This window comes from Artemia sp. Qi Xiang Cuo, chromosome 18 (genome assembly GCF_049724085.1).
Source record: "Artemia sp. Qi Xiang Cuo chromosome 18, ASM4972408v1, whole genome shotgun sequence".
Classification (NCBI taxonomy): Eukaryota; Metazoa; Arthropoda; class Branchiopoda; order Anostraca; family Artemiidae; genus Artemia; species Artemia sp. Qi Xiang Cuo.
Window position 1 is genome coordinate 9,214,797 of NC_142811.1, and position 25,324 is coordinate 9,240,120.

A 25,324-nucleotide genomic window follows, 5' to 3' on the forward strand; every position below is an offset into this window, starting at 1 on the left:
ATGTATGCTGACCAATGGTCTGTATTGTGCAGGTACTGATCTCCTAATTTGATGCCTTTGGCTCAGAGTGTAATGCATGGTTGGGGGCAAATCATCTGATGCTTCCTGTGTTTTTCCCCCAGATTTCTCCAAGTACCCATTTACAGCTGGGTCAACTGGGGCTGAGCTTAGAGGGTCACACTATTAACCCCTGTTCCAAACCAAACAACCAACAATGCATAGACTCAACCCCTGATCTGAGGATTTCCAGTCCAGAGTGCTAACCACTTGGCTAGGACTTTTATTGCAATGTACAAACATGTAGCCCAAATTATATATTTACAATTCATTTGTATGTTTCTTGACTTCGTCATTGCTAATTCAGTTAATGGGTATTGTAAAACTCTTTAATTCAATGGTTTAATAAGACCCAAGTATCTATAATAAAATCATAAATAAGCACAATCAAGCAATGTAAGAAAGAGCATACACAAACAAAGCACAAGTAAATACAATAAATGTTGCTACATCTCTCATCTTTACACTTAACAAAGTCTATATATCAAGCCATTTTACTGGCCTAATCACTCTGCCACTGTGGCTCTGGAGAAAGTTTACTGATAGAGAGGGGCATGGTGTAACTTCTGCATGTACATAGGGTGTTTGGAGGCAAGTATTAAATTTGGTCACAAGTTTTGCAAAAGTGATGGCTTTTTTATGCTTAAACTCCTGGTCAAATCCTTGGGATTCTTTCATTGGATAAGAATTAATGTGAGGATTTTCAACATTGGGGGAGGGTGCATGCTGGTAGGCCATATCCTTGTTTTTTTCTTGAGCTGCTGGGGTGACCAGTGGTTTGATTGAAAGGAAACAGCATCAGAAGATATAGTCTAAATTTGTCAGCAGTTTCAGCAACATAGGATCTTGGATTCTTGTGAAGGGAAAGGATTTTGACTTTTGTCCAAGAGCTATTTCCCATTTGTGGAGTGCCCTTGCTTCAGAAACATTCTTGGCTGCTGTCATCACTGTAGCTTCCAGCATTCTTGTTGTGGTTTGCTTACTTATCTCTATATTCTTCCAAGCTTTTTTCAACTATGAGAAAACACCTGGGGCATTGGCTATTCTACTTCTATTATATTTACTCCACCCACCATCTTTGCTAATAATACTACATAGTTAAGTGAAGCTGTCCACTTGATTGATCTTTTTTTATCCAACATTGTCTCTTCACCTTTACTCATTTCTATTCTTTGCAAGTTAGTCTTCTTGACATTAATTTTTAAACCTATTCTTGTACCCTGAACTTGCAACACCTCAAGTTCTTTTGTTTGGCTAACATTTTTGTCTAAGATGGTTTAATCATCAGCATAATATATATATATATATATATATATATATATATATATATATATATATATATATATATATATATATATATATATATATATATATATATATATATATATATATATATATATATATATATATATATATATATATATATATATATATATATATATATATATATATATATATATATATATATATATATATATATAAATGTATAAGACACTATTAAATGTATAAGACACTATTATAAGACACTATTAAATGTATATGAGCAAAAAACTGAAAGATTGTCTGAGGTAGGCTATAGGAACAAAATTGGATAATCATATGGAGTGTAATTGTGTGACCTAGGTCATATGCCTTTTTCCTTTTTTTCACATTTTTGCACATGTGCCACAAGAATAGTATTTCTAAACACTATCTGGAATGGGCCACTTCCTCTCAGCTTTAAAGGTCTAGCAAAGATTTCTTTGTTCTTCACATTGAAAATATTGTCAACATTTAGTCATTTCAAAGTTAATCTGTCATTTTAATCCACTTTAAAAGGTTTAGTTTTGACTATCCTTTGTCTGGAAAGTCCAGAATTGTTGAAACATGCATTATTAGAAATTTGTGACACCAAGGAGTTTAACATGTTTCACTTGCATTTTGGGTGGAATAGGGTCTAGAAAAATGGGAGTAGATTTCAAGAATTTTAAGAAGTTTATTGTTATTATAGTTAACATAGTGGAATTTATGTTTGTATGTAAATTTTTGGCCTTGTCCTAAACACTTTGATTTTGATGGGGCCACTTTTGATATTTCTATGACATACTTTGAGGATCAGCAGGTAATCAATCTACACATTATCACCCTTGGAGAGATTCTCTTACCAATTTCATTAATCAATACTAGATATAAGAGTGGTCCTAATAAGGTTCCTTAAAGAATTCTACACCAAGTAAGGAGGGGATCATAGAGAACATTTTTGTGTTTTACAAATCGGGATCTATTTGAAAGAACATATACCAAATTTACTAAGAGAGGGTCTACTTTAAAGTTATTCAGTGATAAATGAATTAGGATGTTGCAATCAACCAACCCAAAATATGAACGTGGTATGAGGCCAAGTGGTAGTTCCTTAGATGATGGAAAAATCTAGCATCTAGCGTCAAATCAGTAAAATTACGATTTAATAATAACCTTTTTTTATGTTTTTTTTTCATGTGAAATATTATTAGAAAAAAAATCATCAAAATCTCTTGTTGTTGAGAAAGTACCCATAAATTTGACTATTGTTTTTGTCAGAGGACCCTTGAATTTCAACACCAATTGTTTCTCATCTGTTTTACATGTTCAATGAAGTTTGACAGAGTCACCTATGTTTCAACAGGGTCTATTGCTGTCTGTCGAAAATTTCGACAAGGTTACATCAAGATATTCTAAAAAAGAAAATGAATCTCAAGATAGAAGCCAATATTTGCGTTTGAATTTGGCTGAAGGAACATTTTTAGTTGGCCTGGTTTTCCACTACATCAGACAAGAATTTTCAACACTTGGAACATAGTTTTGTCAATATAATATTAGTTACCATTTTAATTTGATTTTATCAAGAAAAAGGCAATGTGGCTACATTTTAGAGAAGATCAGATGTGTCTTGACGGACGCAATGGTGCTGATCCCAACTTTTTTTTGCAAAAAAAACAAGTATTGACAGTTTGAACATTACATAGTTAAAAATCTGTCAGGATCTCATTTTGTGTCAAAAACAGGAAACTGATTGAATATATCTTTTCTTATCTAAGTGTATATAGTGTCCATGTTTTGTATTGTCAAAATATAACAACTGCTTTTAGAGATGGTGTTCCAACTCATGACTAAGCAGAGTTATCATGTTTTGAAGGAAAATTTTGACAGTGGTTCCAAAAGTGCACCGTCGAATCGTTGGTGCCTTTACCATCTATATATATATATATATATATATATATATATATATATATATATATATATATATATATATATATATATATATATATATATATATATGTTAATTTTTAATTAAAATCAAGTAGTTGTGGGCATCAGGCCATGGCTAATTGTAGAAAAAAGCCAAGACAGATAATCCAGGTGAGGGCAAATCTGGCATAAGCCCTTTTGTAGGATTGTATAAAAATGATGTCATTTCACTTGTTGATAGATAAGTCAATGTATATAGAAAATATTTTACTTTTTTCTAATGTTCTTTTATAATTACACCTTGATTTTCTTTTTTAGAGAACTCATAGAAGTTGTGACATCCCAAAGAGCAAACCGAACCCAAAGTATTAAAGAAATTGTTGATACTATGCTTTTTCTTGACAGTAATATGAAACAGCTGCTTGAGGTATGTAAAATTCTTTTATTATTCGTCTTTAAAAAAATTATTTTACTGCTTTCCAAAACCACATGGTTGTTTAGAGTGCTCTGCAAATAATACAGATTTTGGAAATGTTTTTATAAGCGCGAAGAAAAGAAATATGGGAAGCGAACATAAAAAATATACAAAAGTAATAACACAAAACCGTTCCATAAGCAACAAAATACTTCCTTTTAAGCAGTGTTCATACGCATGTCTAGTTCCACATATATCTCTACACACAGGCCTATCTAGACCTCAAGATTCAGACAGTTTTGTTCATATATTAGACTTAGTGTCTGTCCTACAACAAACTAGCCAAGTATGTGTCCTAGGGCCTACCACATTAGCAATCAGTAATCTGGATTAATCCCTACAGGTTCATATAACTCAATCCCAATTTAAGTCTCAATTCAGTCTTTGACTAGTTAACACAACAGTTACATGCTACTTTTTGGATATATTCTCTTGGATATTTGATAAATTTTGCATTGGCTGTATTCAGCTCTGCCTTCCTTTGATCCTATCCACACGTTTTGTCATCAGTCGCTGCTATTGATCTATCTTTCACCATCATACTCAGCTCCCAGCTTTCACAGCTTGGTAAGATTGGACAACAAGAGCACCATAAGGTACCCCAAAAAGGTTTGGTTGTTTCTGCTGAGAGCTTATTTCCATCTATATTCTCGATTCTCTTTATTTATAATTTATTTCCTTTTTTCATTCATTTTTTGTTTTTAACTCCATAATATAATTAAAAATAGCCTTTTACACCATTACTACCTCCATCCTCTATTAGAGTAGCTCTATCAAATATGAACTGCCTGTTATTCAGCTGTTTGATGGTTAGGATAGTAATCTATATTTCACCATCCTACTCAGCTCCCAGCTTGCTAAGATTAGGGAAAAAGAGCACCATCCCTATCATGCTACTGTGATCATGTCACCCAAAAACTACCATAATATTACAGTCATTTATTATCAAATATAAACAAATATTCCCCCAAATTTTATCAGCTTTTAGACCAAATCGAGAAAAAAGTAAGGTAAAACCTCTTTAAGTTATCAAGGTTATTATAGACCCTAGCCAATTTTTTTAAATTCTTCAAAGTGTCTCCATTCCCATTCAACATCACTTTCTTCCATGCTCTCCAGTCACCTGTTGCCATTACTTATTCAGTTTCAGCTCCTCCTGTGAAGAGCGTTATTGCTCTACTAGCTTCAAGACTGTGTGGCGTCTCACCAACTGATAGCCCAAGCTTGATTTACTTTGTCTTTAGGGACCTATAAATGGTTGTATAATCAAGGGGCTCATTTATGAAGGCATCGCCTCTGATTTTCCTTAAAATTTACCTGTATGACAGCAGTAAACAACCTTCCTCTGTAAAACTTAAATAGTCTTGCAAAGATTGCACAGGGTCATATTTTTCATCCTGCATACGGAATAGGGCAAGCGTATTAGATTTTCCCTGTCTCAGGGTTTTCCCAAAGGTATGCTTAAACAACAGACCCTCTCTATCCTGAAAAAAAATTTCTTTACTATTGGTTCGAGCTAAATCTGAGGCTAATCTGAGGCAAATCTGATCTAAATCTGAGGCTAAATCTGAGGCAAAGAATCGCACAATAAATAAAGGCTCTAATCCGTAGGCACCGTAAAACACCTGGATAATCACCTCTTGTTTTAAGCAATAAAGACTTAGACCACAGATGAATTACCAACTTTGTCAGCTTCCAAAAAACAAGGCATTGCTTGTTTTTGAGTAACTGTATGTTGAGCCTGTTGTGCCCTGTTAGCTGTTAAGACTGCCCTCACTTCATAGGATTTTGCTGGATTCCCTGAACCTGATTCTTCTAAACATAAGAGAATTGACTGTCCCTGCTGTCAAGGTCTTTTTACATACGCAATCGGATTGGCGGGTTGCTAAGTCTGGGCAGTCAATACTGTGCAAAATAGTTCTTCCTTTGTCATCTCTCAATATTAAAAAAAAGCAATATTTCTAGGCAAATAAGCTGCAAGCGTTTTATCAATCATTTATCAAATCATTTTGTACCTTGAACCACGCTCAGCCATTAAGCATGCAATGTCAATTCTCAATCGATCTTGAAGGTGCATCCGAATTCAATCTCGAGGATACATAAATAACATTCAACCAAATATTTAAATTTACGACCGATGAAAACAATCCCTTCATTATGATACTAAAGTGCAAATTGTGTTCTGGTCTTCCTGCTTGATTTGAGCTTGACTCAGTTATTTATTGTGATTTTCGGTTTAAGTTTCATTTATTTATTAATGGTGATTTGTTGTTTGAAATCTAACATTATTTCTGCTTATTTTGGTTTAATGCAGCTCTTTACTTTTCTTTGATAAACTTTTTTGTGGAAAAAGTTTTTTAAAATAATTCATCTTTTAGAACCTTTTTTTTGCAGAAATTGTTAAGGCTTTAAAACTGTGGTTTCTTCCCTATACCTCTTATTTTTCTTTGAATTCATTCCTACTATTGCGTATTCCTAGGCTAGAGACTGCATCGAATTAAAGTTTAAGCCCCGCCAGACTTTTTTTTCAAGCTCCCATCTGAAAATAGTGGAATTCTGTATTTTTTGCCAGAAGAATGATCACGGATCTTTATTTTTCGTTATTTTATTTATTTTTTTATTGTTATTTATTTTTTCCCCAGGGGTGATCGTATCGAACTAACAGTCCTAGATTTTCGGTAACGGGCTCATTCAAACGGAAATTAAAAGTTCTAGTGCCCTTTTTAAGTGGACCAAAAAGATTAGGATGCAACTAGCCATCCTCCCACCCCCGTCTCTCCTCAATGTCGACTAATATAAAATTTTTCAAAATTCTGAGATAACCATTTTGTTCAGCATAGTTGAAAAGTCCAGTAATTATGTCTTTGGGCATAACAGGACTTCCTACAGTCCCTGGGGAAAAGCCTGTAAGTCATACATTTTGTCCATTGTTTAGATATAGCATTTGTTATAGGGAAGTATGCAGATACTTTTTTTTTGGGGGGGGGGGAGTGAATTTTCTGCTATGAGGACTTTCCATGGGGAGGGAAATCTTCGGGGGTGAACGTTCCTGGAGAAAATTTACGCTAGAGGAATTTGCAAGAATTCCTATGCGAAACTATTTTTATTTGTCTTACTTTATCTTTGCCGACTTAGTTTTACATGTAGACATGTTAAAGAGAATCGTTCGAGGAAATTTTTTTTACCGGGTTGGAGTTGTCTAGATTATCTCTCCGTAGGGGGGGGGGGGAATTTCCCACGAGATAAATTCTCCATAGGGGAATTTTCTACGGGATAAATTTTCCATTGGAAAGTTTCTGCAGTAGTAACTTTCTACTAGGGACCGGAGGTGGGGCTACTTGCGGGAAAACTTTTCCACAGAGGAGAGGATTTCTGGTATGACTTTCATGCAATCAGAAATTAGTATTTTTCAAACGAAAGTGAGTTACGAAGGAATTTCCCCCCGCAATCGTCTGCATTGAATTTTACGAGTTGAATTTTCAGCTAGAATAGAATTGTCTGGGGGGATTTCCCTGGCGGGGGGTATTTTAAGTGGAAAGAACTTTTTATGAAGGAATTTTCCACGGGGGAAGGAATTTTCCATGTAGAGGGAGCCGGATTTCCTGGCATTATTAAAAACGATCAGAAATTAAATTGAAAAAAAGGTTTTTTGACTAAAAGTAAGGAGCAACATCTAACGTAAAACGAACAGAAATTATTACGTATATGAAAGGGGTTTGCCCCCTCCTCAAGACCTCGCTCTTTACGCTAAAGTTTGACCTTTTTTTGATTCTTTAAGAACGACTCCTGAAACACAAAGGCTGTTTAATTAGAATAATACGATTTTTTTGAAATTCCATCAGCAACTTCAATGTAAAGAATGAGGTCTTGAGGAGGGGGCAACCCGCTCCATATACGCAATAATTTCGGTTCGTTTTAGGTTTGATGCTGCTCCATACTTTCAGTTGAAAAAAACTTGTTTTTTATTTTTATTTAATATCAGAAGAAGACATCCTAGACCAAAAAGACACACATTTTCAGATTGCTGGTTTTGTGCTCATTTTCGTGTTTTTATCCATAATCTCTCTCGAATGGTCTCATGTAGCCCTAGGCTGTGTAGAAAAAAGTAACTTGATAATTGATGAAAGCTGATGCAAAACAAATAAAGATGGGAAAAAAAGGAATGTATGATCCACTGATATTTGTACATATTATAAAGTAAGAATTCCTTAATTTCTTTGGTTATTTTTTCTTAGCCTATGGCTATATGAGACCATTAGAGGAAGGCTGTAGATGAATTGTTAAAACCGCAACAAGACTACAAATATGAGCATAAAGTTAGCAATCTAAAATGTGTCTCTTTTTGTTTTAGAATGTCTCCTTTTGAAGAGCTGCTATTCGCAACCTTTACCAATCGATGTTCTCAAATTGAGTTATTGCTCTAATGATTGTAAATCCTTTTTTTTAATGAATTTTTCTATAAAATAATAGTAAATAATTCTCACTTGGAAGGGACTACTCCCCATAATATTAGTCTTTCCTTTGGCAAAATAGGGGAGACCGACTGTCTTTATGTTAAAGAGGTTTTAATTACAGTGTTTCTGTCTATGAATGTCTGGAATGTCATCAAATAGTTGTAAGCTTGTTTTGTAACTTTATACATTCTTTGAGTTACAAGGAGAATAAAAGTTTTTGTACAACCTTGGTGTTCTAGATTAAAAAATGATGCAGTGGATAGTCCGATCAATGAACTGCTGTGTGTAGAAGGGAAGGGGGGGGTACCAGAGATAGGGAGTGCTTAACATATGTCAATTTATTTTTTAGGAATAGAAAGTAATTTTCTACAAATGATATTGCTTAAGAAATATTGATTGCTTTATATAAGACAATGAAATATTTCATTCTGAGACTACAAAAAATGGATACCACGGTAATGGTTGTAAGCTTGCTTCCTCACTTTACACACTCTTTGCGTCACAAGGAGAATAAAAGCTTATGTGCGAGCTTCTGTTTTAATGTTAAAAATTAAGGAGTGGATAATCCAATCAATGAACTCTGGATCTAGAGGGAAGGAGAGGGTACCACAGAAAGGGAGTGCCTAACACATAGCGTTTCTTTTTTTTGGGGGGGGATCAAATCTCATTTACTATCAAATATATTGCTTAAAAATAAAAATCGCTTATTATGTTATAATAAAAGATCACATTTTGAGAAATAAAATCATAAAATAATAAAGGCTACACAAATTGGATGCAATGGTAAGGGTTGTAAAGCTTGCTTTCCCGCTTTATAAAGTCTTTGAGTGAAAAGGAGAATACAATTTATGTGCAAGCTTTGGTTTTAAGGTTAAAAAATGAAGCAATAGATAGCCCAGTCAATGAACTACTGGATCTAGGAGGGGGAATGAGGGGTGACCAGAGAAAAAGAATGCTTAACATATGCCAATTTAATTGTTTTGAATACAAACTAGTTTTCCACAAAAAATATTGTTTAAGAAACAGTAATTGCTTTGTATGTAACAGTAAAATTCCACCTTGTGAAACTAAAAATAATCCACTATTAGAGGTCACAGAAAACGACAAGAACACGTAAACTGTGAACTGATAAGAGTATGGTCAATTCTCAGCATTGATATAAAAGAAAATTCCTGAAAGTGATAAAAATTTGTTTTTGAAACTGTTTCAGCATAAGTCTGGAAGAAGGTCTGATTTTGAAGGTTTAAAAATCCAAGCTGAATTACACATAGCTGGTCAGGCATGCATTTATTTGAATTTTGGCTTGACTAGGAATTGTAGGCTTCTGGCATCAAAACTAGACACTGGTTGATGATAAGGAAGGGAGAATTTTTGTTCCTAGAAATAAGGACAGCCTAACCTCCCTCCCCCTCATTAAAAATTTCTACAGTTGCTCCCCCTTCCCTAAGATCTGAACATGTGTGCATCAATGCGGATACTCTACTTTTGTCCCACTTCTATTTTTTCTGTGTAGAAAGACTGCAATAAGACTATCTGGTAATATTCTTTCTAGGGCTGAACTCTTTATACCAATGGCTTATTTACTTTTTGTTTTGTTTTAGAAAGCAGAAGAACAAGTTGAGGTCCACCAGAAAGTCCTAGCTTTACAGACTGAGATCAACCAAATGGATAAGCTGACAAATCAACTTCAAAAGCAGCTATCAGATGCAGAACAACTTCTGGTAAATATGTTGAACTTCATTGAAACTTGTCCTGTTACTATTAATATCTGTACACATATTGGTCCGACCTTAAGGTAGAGGGGTGCAAGTTCAAGTTTTTGTGTGCGTATGTGGGGGGGGGGTCACAATGGAAAAGTGTGGGTTCTAGTCCAGCACTGTTCTATTTGTCGGGGCGGGGGGAGGGGTTCTTAAAGCTAATTTCAAGTTCCTGTTGAAGATAGAAGTAAGGTTTTGTTTAGTGATAAAGAAATCTTTTAGGAAACATGGACAGAACAATCTGAAAATATGTTCAGTCATGGTGCAGCTTTAGAAAATAATATGGAAAAGAATGATAACATGTTTTATGATTTGGAGGTGAAAGGAGGAGGATGAGGAGGTAAAACTATTTGAGAGATGATACTGATGGATCCAATATTACTTTAGGCTTGGTTTAAACTTAAAACAAAAAGAAATTACCTCAAATAAGAGTTGGGCTGGCAGCCCCCTTAAATGAAACAAAAAGCTAGAGAACCTAATGCTTAATATGAAAAGTATTTCCGTTTAATTTAACTATCACAAAAAAAGAAAGAAAACTGTTAATCATGTTTCGAGACAAAAATTCAGATAACAAACACAATAGGATAATATATTCAGTTTGGCCATTAAATTGTTTTTCTTTTTTTTGTCACTGATTTGTCGTTTTTATTCCAAGCCAGGTAAAAGTAAAGGAAACTGATAACATGTCATTATATATACATCAGTTGGCTAAATGCCATTTAGCCAGAAACAGCTAAATGTCATTTTATATATGTCAGTTGGCCAAGTTTTGAAACCAAGGCAAGTTTTCTTCCTTATTATAGGGTATTTTTGACTGCTTGTGAGTTTAATTAAAATTTTTACGCCTCTCTTTAGGGATTTTTTTTTCGTGTAATTTGGACTTTTAAGGTCCATGTGCATTCATTTGGCTCCATAATTATTCAGAAGAAATTTTTGTGTATTCAGATGGATTAGTTCAACATATTTTGTCCTTTTTCTTTATTTAATGCAGACTTTAAGTAAGGTGTGCTATTTTTATTTTAAACAATTCTTTTCCCGTTTTCACTCAGAATTGATGACTAGAATATTTAGCGGTTTTTAGGGGAAACTTTTGACGGGCGTTTTTGGGCTGAAACCTTTTCCTAGCTAATTTATCTACTAAGGGATGCCTCCCATAGTAGCATAATATTTGTAGACATGAATATATAATGAGTCAGAGATAATAGGCGTGAGACTGTCTGTGCATGATTTTGACTCTTGTTGATGGAAGAGCATCGCCAAGTGCTGAAAACCACGTTGTCGCCAAGATAGGCCCAGGATTGCACAAAACCTCTATTCATACTGGAGGTTCTAGGGACTTCTAGCTGTCTTGTTCTAAGCTGGCTTTAGCGCTTCGGTGTAGACTCGAGAAGATATATGATCCCCGTCCTGCACTGGTATCCGGGATCATTTCTTTTGCTGAGGCTAAATAATTTCAATGATTTAAAGAACATGAAAATTGGAACTCGGATTGTTACGACGTTACAAAATGACTCGTATCAACATTTTGACTAACGAATTCAGACAATTCGAATTGGACTTATAAGGAGTTTCAGAAATTCATATCCCAGGGGTCTGGAAGCATGAAATTAGGTGATATAGAATTTATTTACTCAGGCAGGAAGGATGGGGTACATAGACAGGGAATAGGGCTCATGATTAATAAGGGAGCTGGTAAGTCTTGTTTAGGCTGGGAAGGTATTAATAATAGAATACTTATTGCTCATTTTATGACTAAAAAGTTCAGTGTGTGTAGGTATGTATGATAAGTTACAAGATGTTGAGACTGAATCGACTAAGACGAATGCGAAAATAACTAGACCTTCAGTGCTACTTTTTTTCAAATTTATTTGTTTTAGTAATTAAATTTTTTGTTTAGATAAAAATGTGAAGAGTGGTTTTGCTCTTTCGAATGGGTGATTACAGTGGATGAAATAAGAAAGGTGATAAGAGTGATTGTGGTAATTATCGAGCCATTAGTCTGGTCTCTGTAGGTAGTAAATTACTTAGTAATATGATACTTTTTAGAATGAGAGATGCTGTACACAAAGTTTTTAGAGAAGAACAGTGCGGTTTTAGAAAAGGTAGAGGATATGTCGACCTAATTTTCACTCTTAGGTTAATAATTGAGAAGTGCCTGAGTCGTCAAATACCTTTGGTCCTCAGTTTTATAGATTATGAGCAAGCGTTCGATTCTGTTGATAGAAGAGTTTTAGCAAAGGGGTTATCCTTGTATGGTTTACCAGACAAATACATTAAAGTGATTAGTGCAATGTACGAGAATAACACTGCTTCGATTAAGGTAGGAAATGAGGTTAGTAGCTGGTTTTGTATTAAATAAGAAGTTAAGCAGGGTTGTGTTCTATCCTTCTTTATATGGATTATTTTGACGGACTTTGTCTTAAAAAGCACATGAAAGTCAATGGGAGACCACGGAATCAAATGGGGAGGAAAAACTCTCCTGGGCTTAGGATAATGCTTATGACTTAAGCACCCTAGATGAAAGTGTGAGCAAAATGAATGAACTTTTAGTGGTTTTGCGAGTAAGGGTGCTAGAATAGGTTTGAAAATTAATGTTAAGAAGACTAAGTCACTAAGGCTCTGAATAAGTGAAGATGAAAAGGTGACGTTGGGTAACGGAAAGATTGATCAGGTGGGCAGCTTCACTTACCTTGGTAGTATTATTAGCAAAGACGGCAGAGACGTTAAAAGTAGAATAGCCAAGGCCTAGGGTGTTTTTTCACGGTTAAATAAAGTTTGCAAGAATAGGAAGATAAGTCTGTAAACCAAGATTAGAATATTAGAAGCTACAGTGATTACAGTGGTCAAATCTCTGAAGCATGGACGCTCCGGAAAGCGGATGAAGATTTGTTAGATATTTTCAGAGAAAATGCCTACGGATTGTTCTGGGTACCCGGCTGACTGGGTGTATCTCAAACAGTAGGCTCTACGAAAAAAGTGGTTCAATCCTGCTTTCTAGGGCTATAATGAAAAAAAGGTTGAGGTGGCTAGTGCACATTGTGCGGATGAAGGATGACAGGTTGCCAAAGATTGTTCTTTTCGAACAACCGTCTAGGGCTTAAAGGAAAGCAGGTCGTCCTCGTCTGGGATGGGAGGACTTCATAAAGAAAAATTTAATGGAAATGGGAACTTCCTGGGAGGTTGTAAAAAGGGAGGCTTTGAATAGATTGGGACGGAGGAGGAGCGTGCGTTGCTGTGTTGGCCTCTGGTGGCTTGGTTCTGCGGTGAGTTGTTATTAGTAGAAGAAATAGGAGGATTTAGCATAAAAATTTGCCCTCTTGGAAAAGTTGAGAAGCTTGTTTTACAAACAAGTGTAACAAAAATAAGTAACAATATGTTACAGGAAATAGTAAAGAGAGAGAGAGAGAAATTCAAACAAAGACACTGAAAAACTGAGAGTCAAAGATAAAAACGAATAAAAGCCAAATATTTGGTGGCGGATCCTGTGGAACTGAACCTTCGTCTAACGGAATCCCCTGCAACTCTACCCATTTAACTGAACCTTCTCCCAACTTAATCTCTGTTTAATTGAACCTCGTTGAAAACAATCCTCACCGAACTAAACCATCATGCAACTTAATCCCCGTTTAACTCAACCCTATCAACTCAACCTCCTTATAATTCAAGCTTTAGGATAGGTTGAGTTGGCTGGGAGTAGAGTTAAATAAGGGTTGAATTACGCAGACGTTGAGTTAAATGGTATTTGAGTTGAATGGGGTTGAGTCAAGCGGGTTTCAGTTCAACAAATGTTCAGTTAAATGGGTTCAGTGCAACCAGTTTCTCTTAAACAGGGGTTTTGTTACAGGTACACGATTAGGAGACACATAAACGTATAAAAGAATATTTTAAAGAAATGTTTGTTTTTTTCATGATTTTTTTTTACAACCTGAAAGAACTTTTGCCTTTAGTATAAAATATTATCTTTTTAATATTCCGCTTCAGAAACAGAATTTGTCTCCACATAACTCCTCCTGTTGATGATTATTTAGTGATCTCCATAATGTGATCTCCACGTCGATCTCCATAATGTGTTCTTTCCTGGTTACACTGTGATTCCAAAGTATTTTTTTTTCTTCAATGAAACAAATTCTTTCCTCCTCTCCACCTGAAAAAAACCGTGGAAAGGTTTTTCATGGGTGCTCACACGCAACAAGAAAATTTACTACACTCAAACACTCACCAGTTTTTGTAAAGATGTAACTACGCCACTTGTTTATTGTGGTTTAAGTGGTTTAACCATAATATAATACTGTTTTCTAAGCCCCCGTTGAATGCAATTTTCTGCTGTATATTGTAAATATGCTCTTGTGTATTTTCAAAAATATCTTTAGAACATCTTCTTGTAAAATAATTAATAAATTACCTAGGAATTCACAATAAAACATTTTTTGCCCATATTCTACATGAAAACTGTGATTTTCTAATGTTTTTTTTTAAGCCTAAGTTTCTTGAGTGGTATCATGTTAAGGTCAATGTTGCCACGTTGAACTACATAGTTTCCTGTTGAGTACTGTATAGTTTTATGTTATGTATTATAGATAAGTTCTTTTGTATTCTAATAACGGATATACCGTATATCTTCATGTGTAATACTTATTCATTGTTTAAAATACCAAGTATATCAAAATAAAAACAGTGTTGTCAGGCTAAACAGTGAAAATAAATAAGCAAAACGAATTCTTGAAATTTCGCAACGCTTTCGTTTATAAAAATTAAACATTAACAATCTGTTTATGCTCAAAGACACATACACCTTTAATAGAAAGTTACTCAGTGCTGTTTGAAGCCGTATGTTTTTAGCTTATTTTCGCGATGTTTTATCTACGTTTGTTTCTTTAAGCTGGGTACCCTTAGTGGCAAAAACTGAAATACTGAAGTATTTTCAATAAAAATTGAATTCCAATTTTCTTTTGAATTCAATTTTTTTATTTTTGGAATTTTGAACCATCAGATTTAATTATGACTCACATTGGCATTTAATAAAGCTAGCTTGTAAAATATTAAAGTTTTCTTATGGAACCTAATTGTTTTTTAATAGATATTGTTTTTTTTTATAGAATCCCCAAAACTATTTTGTATTATTGAGTTTCTCTAAACATATGTTCAACGTTAAACTGAATGTTACTACATCCTAAACATCTTGTTACACTGTAAATTATTTATTCGACTCTAAACCAAAGTAATTTTTGATATCAAACAGTTCGTGGTAACGAACTGTAAGTAAGGAGTGACCCGCCTCAATAGTAACCGAAACTCTAAAAAAAAAGAATTTTTATACCAATAGATTTATCAAAAGAATCGCCTTAAAAAGCTGATTTCAAATCTATAAGTTAATTTATGTTCAAATATATAAGTTTAGTCTTACCCATTAAAAGCTACGAGCCTGAGAAATTTGCCTGATTTTTGAAAAAAGAGGGTAGCACTCCATAAAAGTCATAGAATAGTAATGAAAACCATACCATCAGATTCAGCCTATCAGAAACCCTACCGTAGAGGTTTCAAGCTTCTATCTGTGAAAACGTAGAATTTTGTATTTTTTGCCAGAAGAAAGATATGTTTTGTTTTGTTTTTTTTTTCAGGGGTTATCATATCGACCCAGTGGTCTTAAAACTTCGTGAGAGAGCTCTTTCTAACTGAAATTAAAAGTCCTCGTGCCCTTTTTAAGTAACCAAAAAGATTGAAGCGCAACTAGGTCCCCTCCCCCGCCCCTTTTTTCCCAAAATCTTTTGATCAAAATTTTGAGAATTCTTCATCATAATTGAAAGGCTCAGTTACTATGCCTTTGGATATAACGTGACCCCCCCCCCCAACACACACAACCCCAGGGGAAAGGGGGTGTAGTTGTCATTGTTTATGCATAGTATTTGTTATTGGGAAATATGTATAATTTTCGCGTGGGAAGGGAGGCGAATTTTCTGCAGATGGTTTTCTTACGGGGGAATTTTCTGTGGGGAGGGAAGTTTTCAGGGGATGAACTTGTCAGGAAAAGTTATACACTGGGGGAATTTGCCAGAATTGCTAAACAAAATTCTTTTTATATGTCTTGCTTTCTCTTTTCCGTCTCAATTTTACGCGTGGAGCTGTCAAGGATAATTGTCAAGGGTAGATTTTCACCGGGATTGAAATGTCTAGAGAAAACTTCCGTGGAGAGGGGGATTTTTCTGTGGAGGTAGGGCCAGATTTCCTGGTATTATTTAAAAAACGATCAGAAATTAAATAGAAAAACAAGTTTTTTCAACTGAAGGTAAGGAGCAACATCAAAACTTAAAACGAACTGAAATTCTTTCGTAGCCTATGTGAAGGGGATTGTCCCCTCCTCAACACCTAGCTCTTTACGCTAAAGTTTACGTAAAAGTTTACGCTAAAGTTTACGTAAAAATTTCTGTTTGTTTTAAGTTTTAATGTTGCTCCTTACTTTCAGTTGAAAAACTTGTTTAGTTTTTTTAATTTGACTTAAAGACCAGTTTTGTATAAAGTTATTTTACCACAAATTATTTTCTAGGCCACTGTTGTTTACCAAGCGAAACAGAAGTTGGAGTCCATCAACAAAGCAGACAAGAAACCAGTTTCCTCTGAGGATTTAGTTAAACTAGCACATAGAATCTCCGCTTCAAATGGTGTATGTGCCCCTCTTGCATGGAAACAAGGGGATTTACGACGACCTTACCCAACTGGTAAAATAATCTTAGTGAAGTTTTAGTAGGTAAAATCACTGTTTGAACTCCTGGTTAACGTAATGTCTTCTCGATACATGTCTAATTTACATTTTTGATCAACTATTCGCCCCAGGGGGATTCAGCGCTACGAGCGGATTAGTTGGGATGCGCTGCCCCATTTTGCCAATAATCAAGAATTGCAAATTACTTAAAATGAATGTTATTCTTTACTGGTTCTTCTTCTTAAACCCAGACGGTCATGAAAGCCAATTGAGAGTTCTTTCACCGGCCTAATACTACCTTTGAAATTAGGAATAAAGTCAATGAGACAAAATATCCCAACCTATGCTATTATCAATAAGAACTTTGTCTTGAGTTTATTAAATTAACGGTTTTTGAAGGTTTCGAATAAGGTTATATATATATATATATATATATATATATATATATATATATATATATATATATATATATATATATATATGTATATATATATATATATATATATATATATTTATTTTTGTGTGTGTGTTACCGTGAATGTCTTTTGCGAATTCTCTTGAGCCATGGTTGTGCCTGTTTTCTTCCCTTTAGATAAAAAAAATAAGTTCCGCTTAGAATATTTTACCCTTGATTGACGGTCGTTCATTGATTTTAGCTTGATTTTTTGTGCCGAGTTTTGATCCTTTGATGACTGTTTTTCGCAGAATCTTATCAAGCCGTTTTGGTAGATCAAGAGTGGAGTTAAGGGCTTGTCGACATTTTTCGGAGCTCATATTCGGGCTTTAAACCATTCTTGAAAGATCCACTTTCCCAGCAATAAATTATTCAGGGTCATGAGAAGTCACTGTTCTTAAGGGAATAATTGGTAGAGATGGAAAGTTTGTAAATCTCCCCAGGCCCTAATCTGGATCGTAGATATGCAATTGAAAGTTTCATTCACCTAGCACTGTAGTTTTCCAAGTTAAAGAAGATTTGGCTTTCTGCCTTATTATCGAAGCAAATTGTAGAAAGGTGTAATCCCGCAAAATATTTATGAAATTAGGTTAAAAAATCTATTTTCTTTCTAATACTTGGTAGCCTAGCGTTTGTGACCGTGACCAAGTGAAAAAAAGAAATGATTTAATAGAAGTCAATAGGTAGAAACACCGTTCCCCAGTCCGGGTCTCAGTCTCAGTCACTGATAAAAATAAAGGAAACACTTTTAGAACTAATCATTAAAACGATTTGAAGAAATCAACTGCTGAATTTTATCAACAAAGGTTGAATTAATTTATGCATATATTGATGATTAACTGATGAAGTCATGCGATTGGACTAAGATATGAGTTCGGGAGCAATCAGAAGTTCATTAAACAAAAAAACTTACCACTACTAACCATTCGTTGCTGCACCAAGGCGCCTGAAGTCAACACAGCTGTGCACTTACCAATGGAAAAAATAGACTTACCGATAGGTAAGATTACTTTAATTCAAATGGGGTCTTTTTACTCTTTCATTCAGAGTTACAAGCTTTCATTTTAATTTTAATTTTTTCTGACTGTTTTATAAAAAGATTTGTCATTTTTGATCCTTAGGGAGAAAGGTCACAATATTTTTGATTGTTTCTTTTGCAAATAATTGCAAACATCAAACAAATATCCTTTCTCACAGACAACAGTGGAGAAAAAATAGTGAAGTATGAATACCTTGCCAACACAAGTCCACATAGGTTCGTTCTTTGGAACAGAGGGTAGATTTCAGTTCAGTTGTCTTTGGAGGGAGGGAGATCAAATCAAGAAAAGTGAATTTTCAGGCATTTAGTCTTCAATTTGTCCTGGGAGGAGGTCGCTTTTATCAAACGTATGAATGACTCCATCTATCCTACCCCACAATACATGTAGGTATTTATGATAAGTTACAAGATGTCAGTTGTCTGTGGAGGGAGGGGGATCAAAATAAGAAAAGTGAATTTTTAGACTTTTGCTCTTCAATTTTTTCTGGGAGGAGGTCGCTTTTATCAAACGTAGGAATGACTCCATCTATCCTCCCCCACAGTGTGTGTATTTATGTATGATAAGTTACAAGATGTTGAGACTGAATCCACTAAGACGAAAGCGGAAAAAACTAGACCTCCATTGCTACTTTTTTTCAATCGAATTTATTTGTTTTAGTAATGAAATTATTTTTTTAGATAAAGATATGAAGAGTGGTTTGCTCTTTCGAATGGGAGATTACAGTGGAAACTCTAGCCAAGGAGTGACGGAATCTGTGAGAAATGACTCAGCTATAGGTATGATATCTGATGTTTCTTATTTGACTCACCCTCTTTTGCTACTATTCTCTATTTTCTTTTTTTTATTGATTTCCATTTGCAGCTCTTTGAGAATTCTCTGTCTGAAATCTTTAGAAATGAGTCTGCAGTAAGTATATCACTTGAGGTTTCTTATTTCAATCCCTGTTTCTTGTCGTAAAGAGAAGTTTGTGAACAGTCAGTTTAGTCTCACTTTTATAGATTATGTACAGGCATTTGATTCAGCTAATAACTAAGCTAAGGGTGTGATATTTAAGGAGTCCTATTTAACTCTATATCCCTTATTTGTTACATCATTCTCTGTTGTGTTATTTTACTTTTTACTTTGAATTAATCCTCATATCTAACTTTATGAGAAAATGGAGCAACTAAGTTCATGAGAAATGAATCAGTTTCAAGGCCATACCCAGAGGGGGGGGTTGACCCCCCCCCCCGAAATGTTTGTCCGACTCGTAAAAATGTAAAAAAATGGATATAAACAATTTTTTTTGTGTAACCCCCCCCCCCCCCCGAATTTTTTTTTAGTAAAACCCCCTCCGAAAAAAAAGTCCTGGGTACGGCCTTGGTCAGTTGTAGGCACAGCACTTGAGGTTTCTTATTTCAACCACTGTTTTTTATCGCATGGATCGTATAATTGAGAAGTGTGAATCATCAGTTTTGTCCTGACTTATTGATCGTGTACATTTATTTATTCAGCCGATAGAAAAGCCTTATTGGTGGTCAAATCCATGTATTGTATATCTGATAAATATATTAAATTGATTAATACTATGCATGAGACCAATCCTCAAGCGGATTGAATCTGAAGTTACGTAGGGCTGTGTTCTATCCCTATTCATATGGATTATTTTTATTGAATTCGTCCTAAGGACCATGGCTAAGGGCACGTCGTTTGTAAACGATAAGAAGTCTGTTACACTTAGATTATTTAAATAAACTGAGTATCCTAGATAAAAGTTTTTGCAAAATGGATGCACATCTGGAGGTTTTGAGAGTTTGGGTGCAAGAGTAGGTTTGAAAATTAATGCGGACTAAAAATAAATTAAGGCTAAGGGGTGATGTTGAATAACTAGAAGATTGATCAAGTGGATGGCTTCACCTGCCTTGGTAGTATTATTAGTAAAGACGGTGGGAGTAGTGAAGATGTAAAAAGAAGAATAGCCAAGGCCCTGGGTGTTTAATTCACAGTCCTGAAAAACTTTGAAAACAGGAAGATCAGTGTGCAAACTGAGATTAAAATATTGGGAACTACGGAAATGACATTGGTCAATTACGGGTCTGAAACATAAAAATTCAAGATTTGTTAAAAGGTTTTTAGAGGAACTGTCTACGTATAGTTTTAGGTTCCTGTTTGCCTAACCTAATGTCAAAGGACAAGCTGAACTAAAACAGGGCTCAATGGCACTTTCTATGGTTGTAATGAAATAAAGGTTGAGATGGCTAAAATACGCTTTACGGATGAGGAATAACAGATTGCCAAAGATTGGGCTTCTGTGGCCATCCATTTCTGCTAAAAGAAAAGCTGGTCGTCCACGAATGGGATAGAACAGATCATAAGGATGGATTCGAAGGAAATGGGAGATTGTGGGAAGGGATAAAGAGTGACGTTTTGGATAGATTGGGATAAAGGAGGATGATGCGCAGCTGTGATGGCCTCGAGGGCTTGGTGCTGCAGTCACTTGTTATGATTAGTAGTAGTATTCTCTAATTTCTTATATACAGTTTTTACTTCCAATCAGTTTTGACTCTTAGGTTACTTCTAATTTACAAGTAAATACAAAACATAAAAATATCGAACAATAATAATAATAATACATTTCAACCCTCTTCCGGGTTTTTGTCATTCGACCTTGTGTCTCCGGCGTTTACCGTTTATTTATGTCTATTTCGTACAGATATTTTAAAATTAAACCTTGAACCTTACAAGTATGGAATGCACTTAGAGGAGTACAGAAATACAGGAAAATAAAATGAAAATGAAAGCGCTAACAAGAAAATTTTGTCTAGAAAAAATAAAATCTCGGCTATTTAAACAATGCAATTAATCTATATATTTCAGTGCAAAGTCGACAATATCTTCTCGACGCTTACGGAACCTGTCCACGAGCTGGTCTATTTTTGAAGAAATATAAAAAACGCCATATCCACTCGAAATGCACCGGTTGCGAAATGTACCACGGATTACTATTTTAATTAAGACAGTGAACTAAATAAGAAAATGTAAAATAAACAATAACCACAAAAATTTTATAAATTATAGTAATATATAAATAATAAAATAAAAAGTAAAGCTCCTAATATTTCGGTTTTAGATTTGTAAACTTAATAAATAGAAAGGAAAAAACTAGTAAAGCAACTAAAAAAAAAAAATAAAGCACAGAATGAATAAAGCTTACTGCATCAGTAAGCTTTGCCTCTCACAGAGACTATCTGGCTTGGTGATACTGTAATTAGCCATGGCTTCCAAGTTTTTCATCATTTCCACGAAGTTGGTTTTGATTCATAAATCAACTTGTTGGAAGTGATGAAAAACTTGAGAGCCATGGCTAATTAGAGTAAAGCCAGGGCAGATAGTCTCTGTGAGGGGCAAAGCTTGTATAACGTTTTTAGAATTGTATAAATTGTTCAGTAGTTCTAGCTAACATCCGTAAAAGTTTTGGGATACAACTTTGCTTGTGTCAGACTCGTGTATTTATTGTTTATATGTACTTGTGTATTCAGCTTGATTAAGTATTAAATAAATTGGCACTATTCCTATAAAAGTTTTCAAATATGATGTTTTTGGACTTTATTTATGTATTAAGGCATTTGGTTTTTAATATTGTTTTCTCATTGGTTTCAGTTCTTTTCTTCAAATGAAATCTGACGCCGTCTCCCTTCGCTCAGTAAAGTCGACAAATTGGGCCTTTGGCTCTTGAACGCTTGTTATGATGACGTCACATTTCTGTTCTTTACATATATAATAATTTAATTATAGAACTCCCATATTTTTGGTTTTACGTCTAGAAACCCTGTCAACAAAAGAGAACCCTAGTTTTTTTCAACTACACTAGACATACAAGAAAGCAAAAAAAAAATATGAAGGAAAAATCTGAAGAGAAAAGTCTACATTTGAAAGACTTTTAAAGTTGTGAGCCATAAGTGTCAAATACTCTTTCCGTCTTCCGTCTTTCGTTCTTCCGGTTTTCCGGATTTAGAAAAAAGGTTTTGGTCTTGATTTTTTTTTTTTTTTTTTTTTTTTTTTTTTTTTTGCTACGATATTTTTACTCTCTCTTCTATGCATATAAATCAAATATGCGCGAATGTGTGTCTTTATGTATATACTAAAGCATAAGCTACACTAGCCTGGCTACGAAATTAGCCTGGTTGAATAATTTTGGAACCATGGGAAGGCTATAGACCAAATTTATAGCTTAAAAAAAAAAAAAAAGAAATTTGGCGTTATGATAACACATATCTTGGGTTAAAATGCCCAAGGTGCGGATTTCAGTGAAAGGAGAGAGATGGCTACAGATGTCACCTCTGAAAACATTGATAAATAAAACAAAACTAAACGAAATAAAAAGAAGAGAAGATAAACCTGAAAACCCCTATATGCATATAAGATCGGAAAGAAAACTTGCATCTGAAATTTTATAACGCTATCAAAAACGCTGAACACTATTTTTAATTGAATACGCTTGTATACACAAAAACAGTTCATAACGATTTGCCAATCAAGCTGAATCCATACGAATCTGCTGAGAGAGAAAAAATGCAAATTATAGGTAATCATAAACCTTTAATGTTAATTAGTCAAGAAGTTCAGTTTTTTCTTACTAAGTAAAGTAAATATCCAGATAATTGTTTTAACTGAATTTTTTCTCCTATAGAAGCTGGGACCTATAGCTGGTTTAGTTCTACCCCTCATATTGTGGGAGGAAGCTCAAATGTCATGCAAAGGCAAGAGGATGGGGAATCTTCTGATTCATCTTCTTCGTCCGATTCAGATTCTCCTTAGTTTCCTGCCCAAAGTTTTCTATACAACTGAAAAATATTTGCTTGTGATTTTGTATTTGAGGCGTGTATTTCGTCACTGTTGTAGGAAGAATGGAGCCATCAATTGTTAATGGAGTCCAGAATCTAAAAAATAAAGTGGAAATGTTGTTGTCTTTGATTTACCTCGTGATTACATGGTCATCTCTTCGTCCCAAATGGACATTTTTGCGATTTACGTCATATTTTATCCGTTTTTGTCGTAATAAAATGCGTTAGCTGCAATGAGATAATCTAACGATGCTGTCGAAAAATGGTTCGACTAGTAGATATCAATTGTCCCTTAAATTCAGCGAATAATGTCACGGGGGAGGGGGTGAAAATAGTATATATAATCTTAAAAAAAAAGATTAAAAAAAACGTAAATTTGATGTTACGATAACAAGTTTGCTCACATTTTGTCTGAAAAAAAGGAGAAGAAAAATTGCATAAGTCAGAGAGAAACATAAAACAGCCGCAAATGTAAAACAAAGCAATGTAATTAGATTTAAAAATGTTTTTTTTAGTAATGGTTTCGATTTCACGGGGAAAATAATCACAAAGTATCTGGGGTGTGGCCTATGTGAAGTTTTGCACCTTTATGGTTCAGAGCATGGATGCACACAGGAAAAGGGATAGTATTTAATGTATATTTAATGCCAGTAAAGATTGTTCCAAATAACTCCTTTTCCTATGGTAATTTAAAAAATTAGGTCCTAAAAATGCACTTATTTAGACCTCTTCACCTGTGTATATTGACTGCTTACTATTCTTGAACCTTTTTTCCATATTTTTATTCATATTTATTCTTGAAGGTGTGTATTGTAATGTGCAATTTAGTTCTGCTAGAAATTTAAATTCCTCATTGCAAATGAATATGTTTTTATTAGAAATAAAGGTCTAACCGACATCTTGGTGGATCATACCCATTTTCTCGCTTGGTTAAATTTTTAGTAAGAAAGTGATAGTTGGTTTAAAGGTTTACGGGTTGTTAACGAATATGTTTCATCTTCTTCCTCCTTCTGCAGTGATGTATAGTTAAATTTTTTCTCTTTTTGTTCTCATTACCTTGTTTATGGAATAAATTCAATCCTTTTCAGTTTTTATTTGCTTTTTTGTTCTTTGTTGCAGTGTCTACTCATGATAACAATTAAAGAAAAATGTTCATGTAACTTGACTTGGTAGATATTGAACACATTCTTTGACGCCTATTTTATGCTTATTCTAAATTCAATAATCGCTTCTGTGGCAAATTTTTTCGAGGCCTTAAAGGGGCTAAAAGGGCTCAAAAGAGTCATTTGTAACCAAAATTTTAAAAACATATTTCTAAAAAAAAAAACGTTCACTGAGAAAAATGTCATTTTTGACTGTTTTAGGAATGGCAATTACTATTTTCATTAATCTTAATAGATTTGAATGTTGAGAAAATTGTTGCTAGAATTTTAAAAAGAGCCAGAAACCCCTCCCAAATAGCGTCACAGAATATCTGTGGCCACTTTCTATTAAATAATTCACGTTTTGATTGACAAGAAAAATCAATCCAGACCGCTAAACAAGTTTCCAGCTTTCCTTGAATGATTTTCCAAATGATGAAAATCTTAACGCCAAATAGCTAATTTTGCGGTTTTTATAATCTAGAAAATATGTATCTAAACTACTTTCTAATTAGGCCAATTTTTATTTGCTTTTCTAAGCCAAATTAAATTTTTTTGCTCAGTTGTTTGAAACTAATCTGACATGGCAGCACTGCCGAAGAGTTTCATACATGTACATGCATTGGCAAATGGAAGTGTAACCGAGTAAGTTTTTCATCTGCTTTAGTGCAAGTACGACTGCAGTTATCCTTCTTATGGTTCTTTACTCAATGTTCCGAAAAAAATCCTCGAGAAAGTACAACCTGACATGTTACATGAGTCTGTACTCCCCCATTTCCCAATATTCGGAAAATTGATGACTAGTCCTCTAATTTTTGCCGAAAGGTATGTTGGTCTTGGGCTCTTTAGAACCCATGAATACATACTTCTTGGTGAGAATTACGTGACCACAAATATTTGAAATCAGCATAAAAATTTGATTCTTTTGATGTATCTATTGGTATCAAACTTCCTTTTTTTAGAGTTTCGGTTACTACTTAGCCGGTTCGCTCCTTGCTTACAGTACGTTACCACGAACTGTTTGAAGAAACCGACAAGATATGAAATATTTTTTTTTTTCATTAAAAAGACTATGTCAACAGAAACAAACAGAAATTAATTTAAAAATTCTTTTCCCACAAAACATCTATATAAAAAAAAGTAATGAGCTCTACTAAGCCAAAAATGAGCAGCGATAAAGTCAAATAGCCTTCCAAAACAAAACTACCACAAATCACC

The 25,324-nt window shown here is 34.4% G+C and overlaps 1 protein-coding gene across 3 annotated transcripts in view; it reads left to right on the forward strand.

Annotated features, from left to right (window-relative positions):
* The window catches only part of LOC148941181 (mediator of RNA polymerase II transcription subunit 4-like), a 30,962-nt gene extending 6,904 nt beyond the window's left edge, over positions 1 to 24,058 (forward strand). For all 3 annotated transcript variants that reach the window (XM_089104658.1, XM_089104659.1, XM_089104660.1), the window contains exons 2-6: positions 3,583 to 3,691; positions 9,795 to 9,914; positions 16,492 to 16,663; positions 18,819 to 18,917; positions 22,811 to 24,058. In XM_089104658.1, the coding sequence (XP_088960784.1) occupies positions 3,583 to 3,691; positions 9,795 to 9,914; positions 16,492 to 16,663; positions 18,819 to 18,917; positions 22,811 to 22,938 (628 nt within the window). In that variant the 3' untranslated portion in view covers positions 22,939 to 24,058. The remainder of the gene's footprint in view (positions 1 to 3,582; positions 3,692 to 9,794; positions 9,915 to 16,491; positions 16,664 to 18,818; positions 18,918 to 22,810) is intronic.
* Positions 24,059 to 25,324: the final 1,266 nt, after the last annotated feature.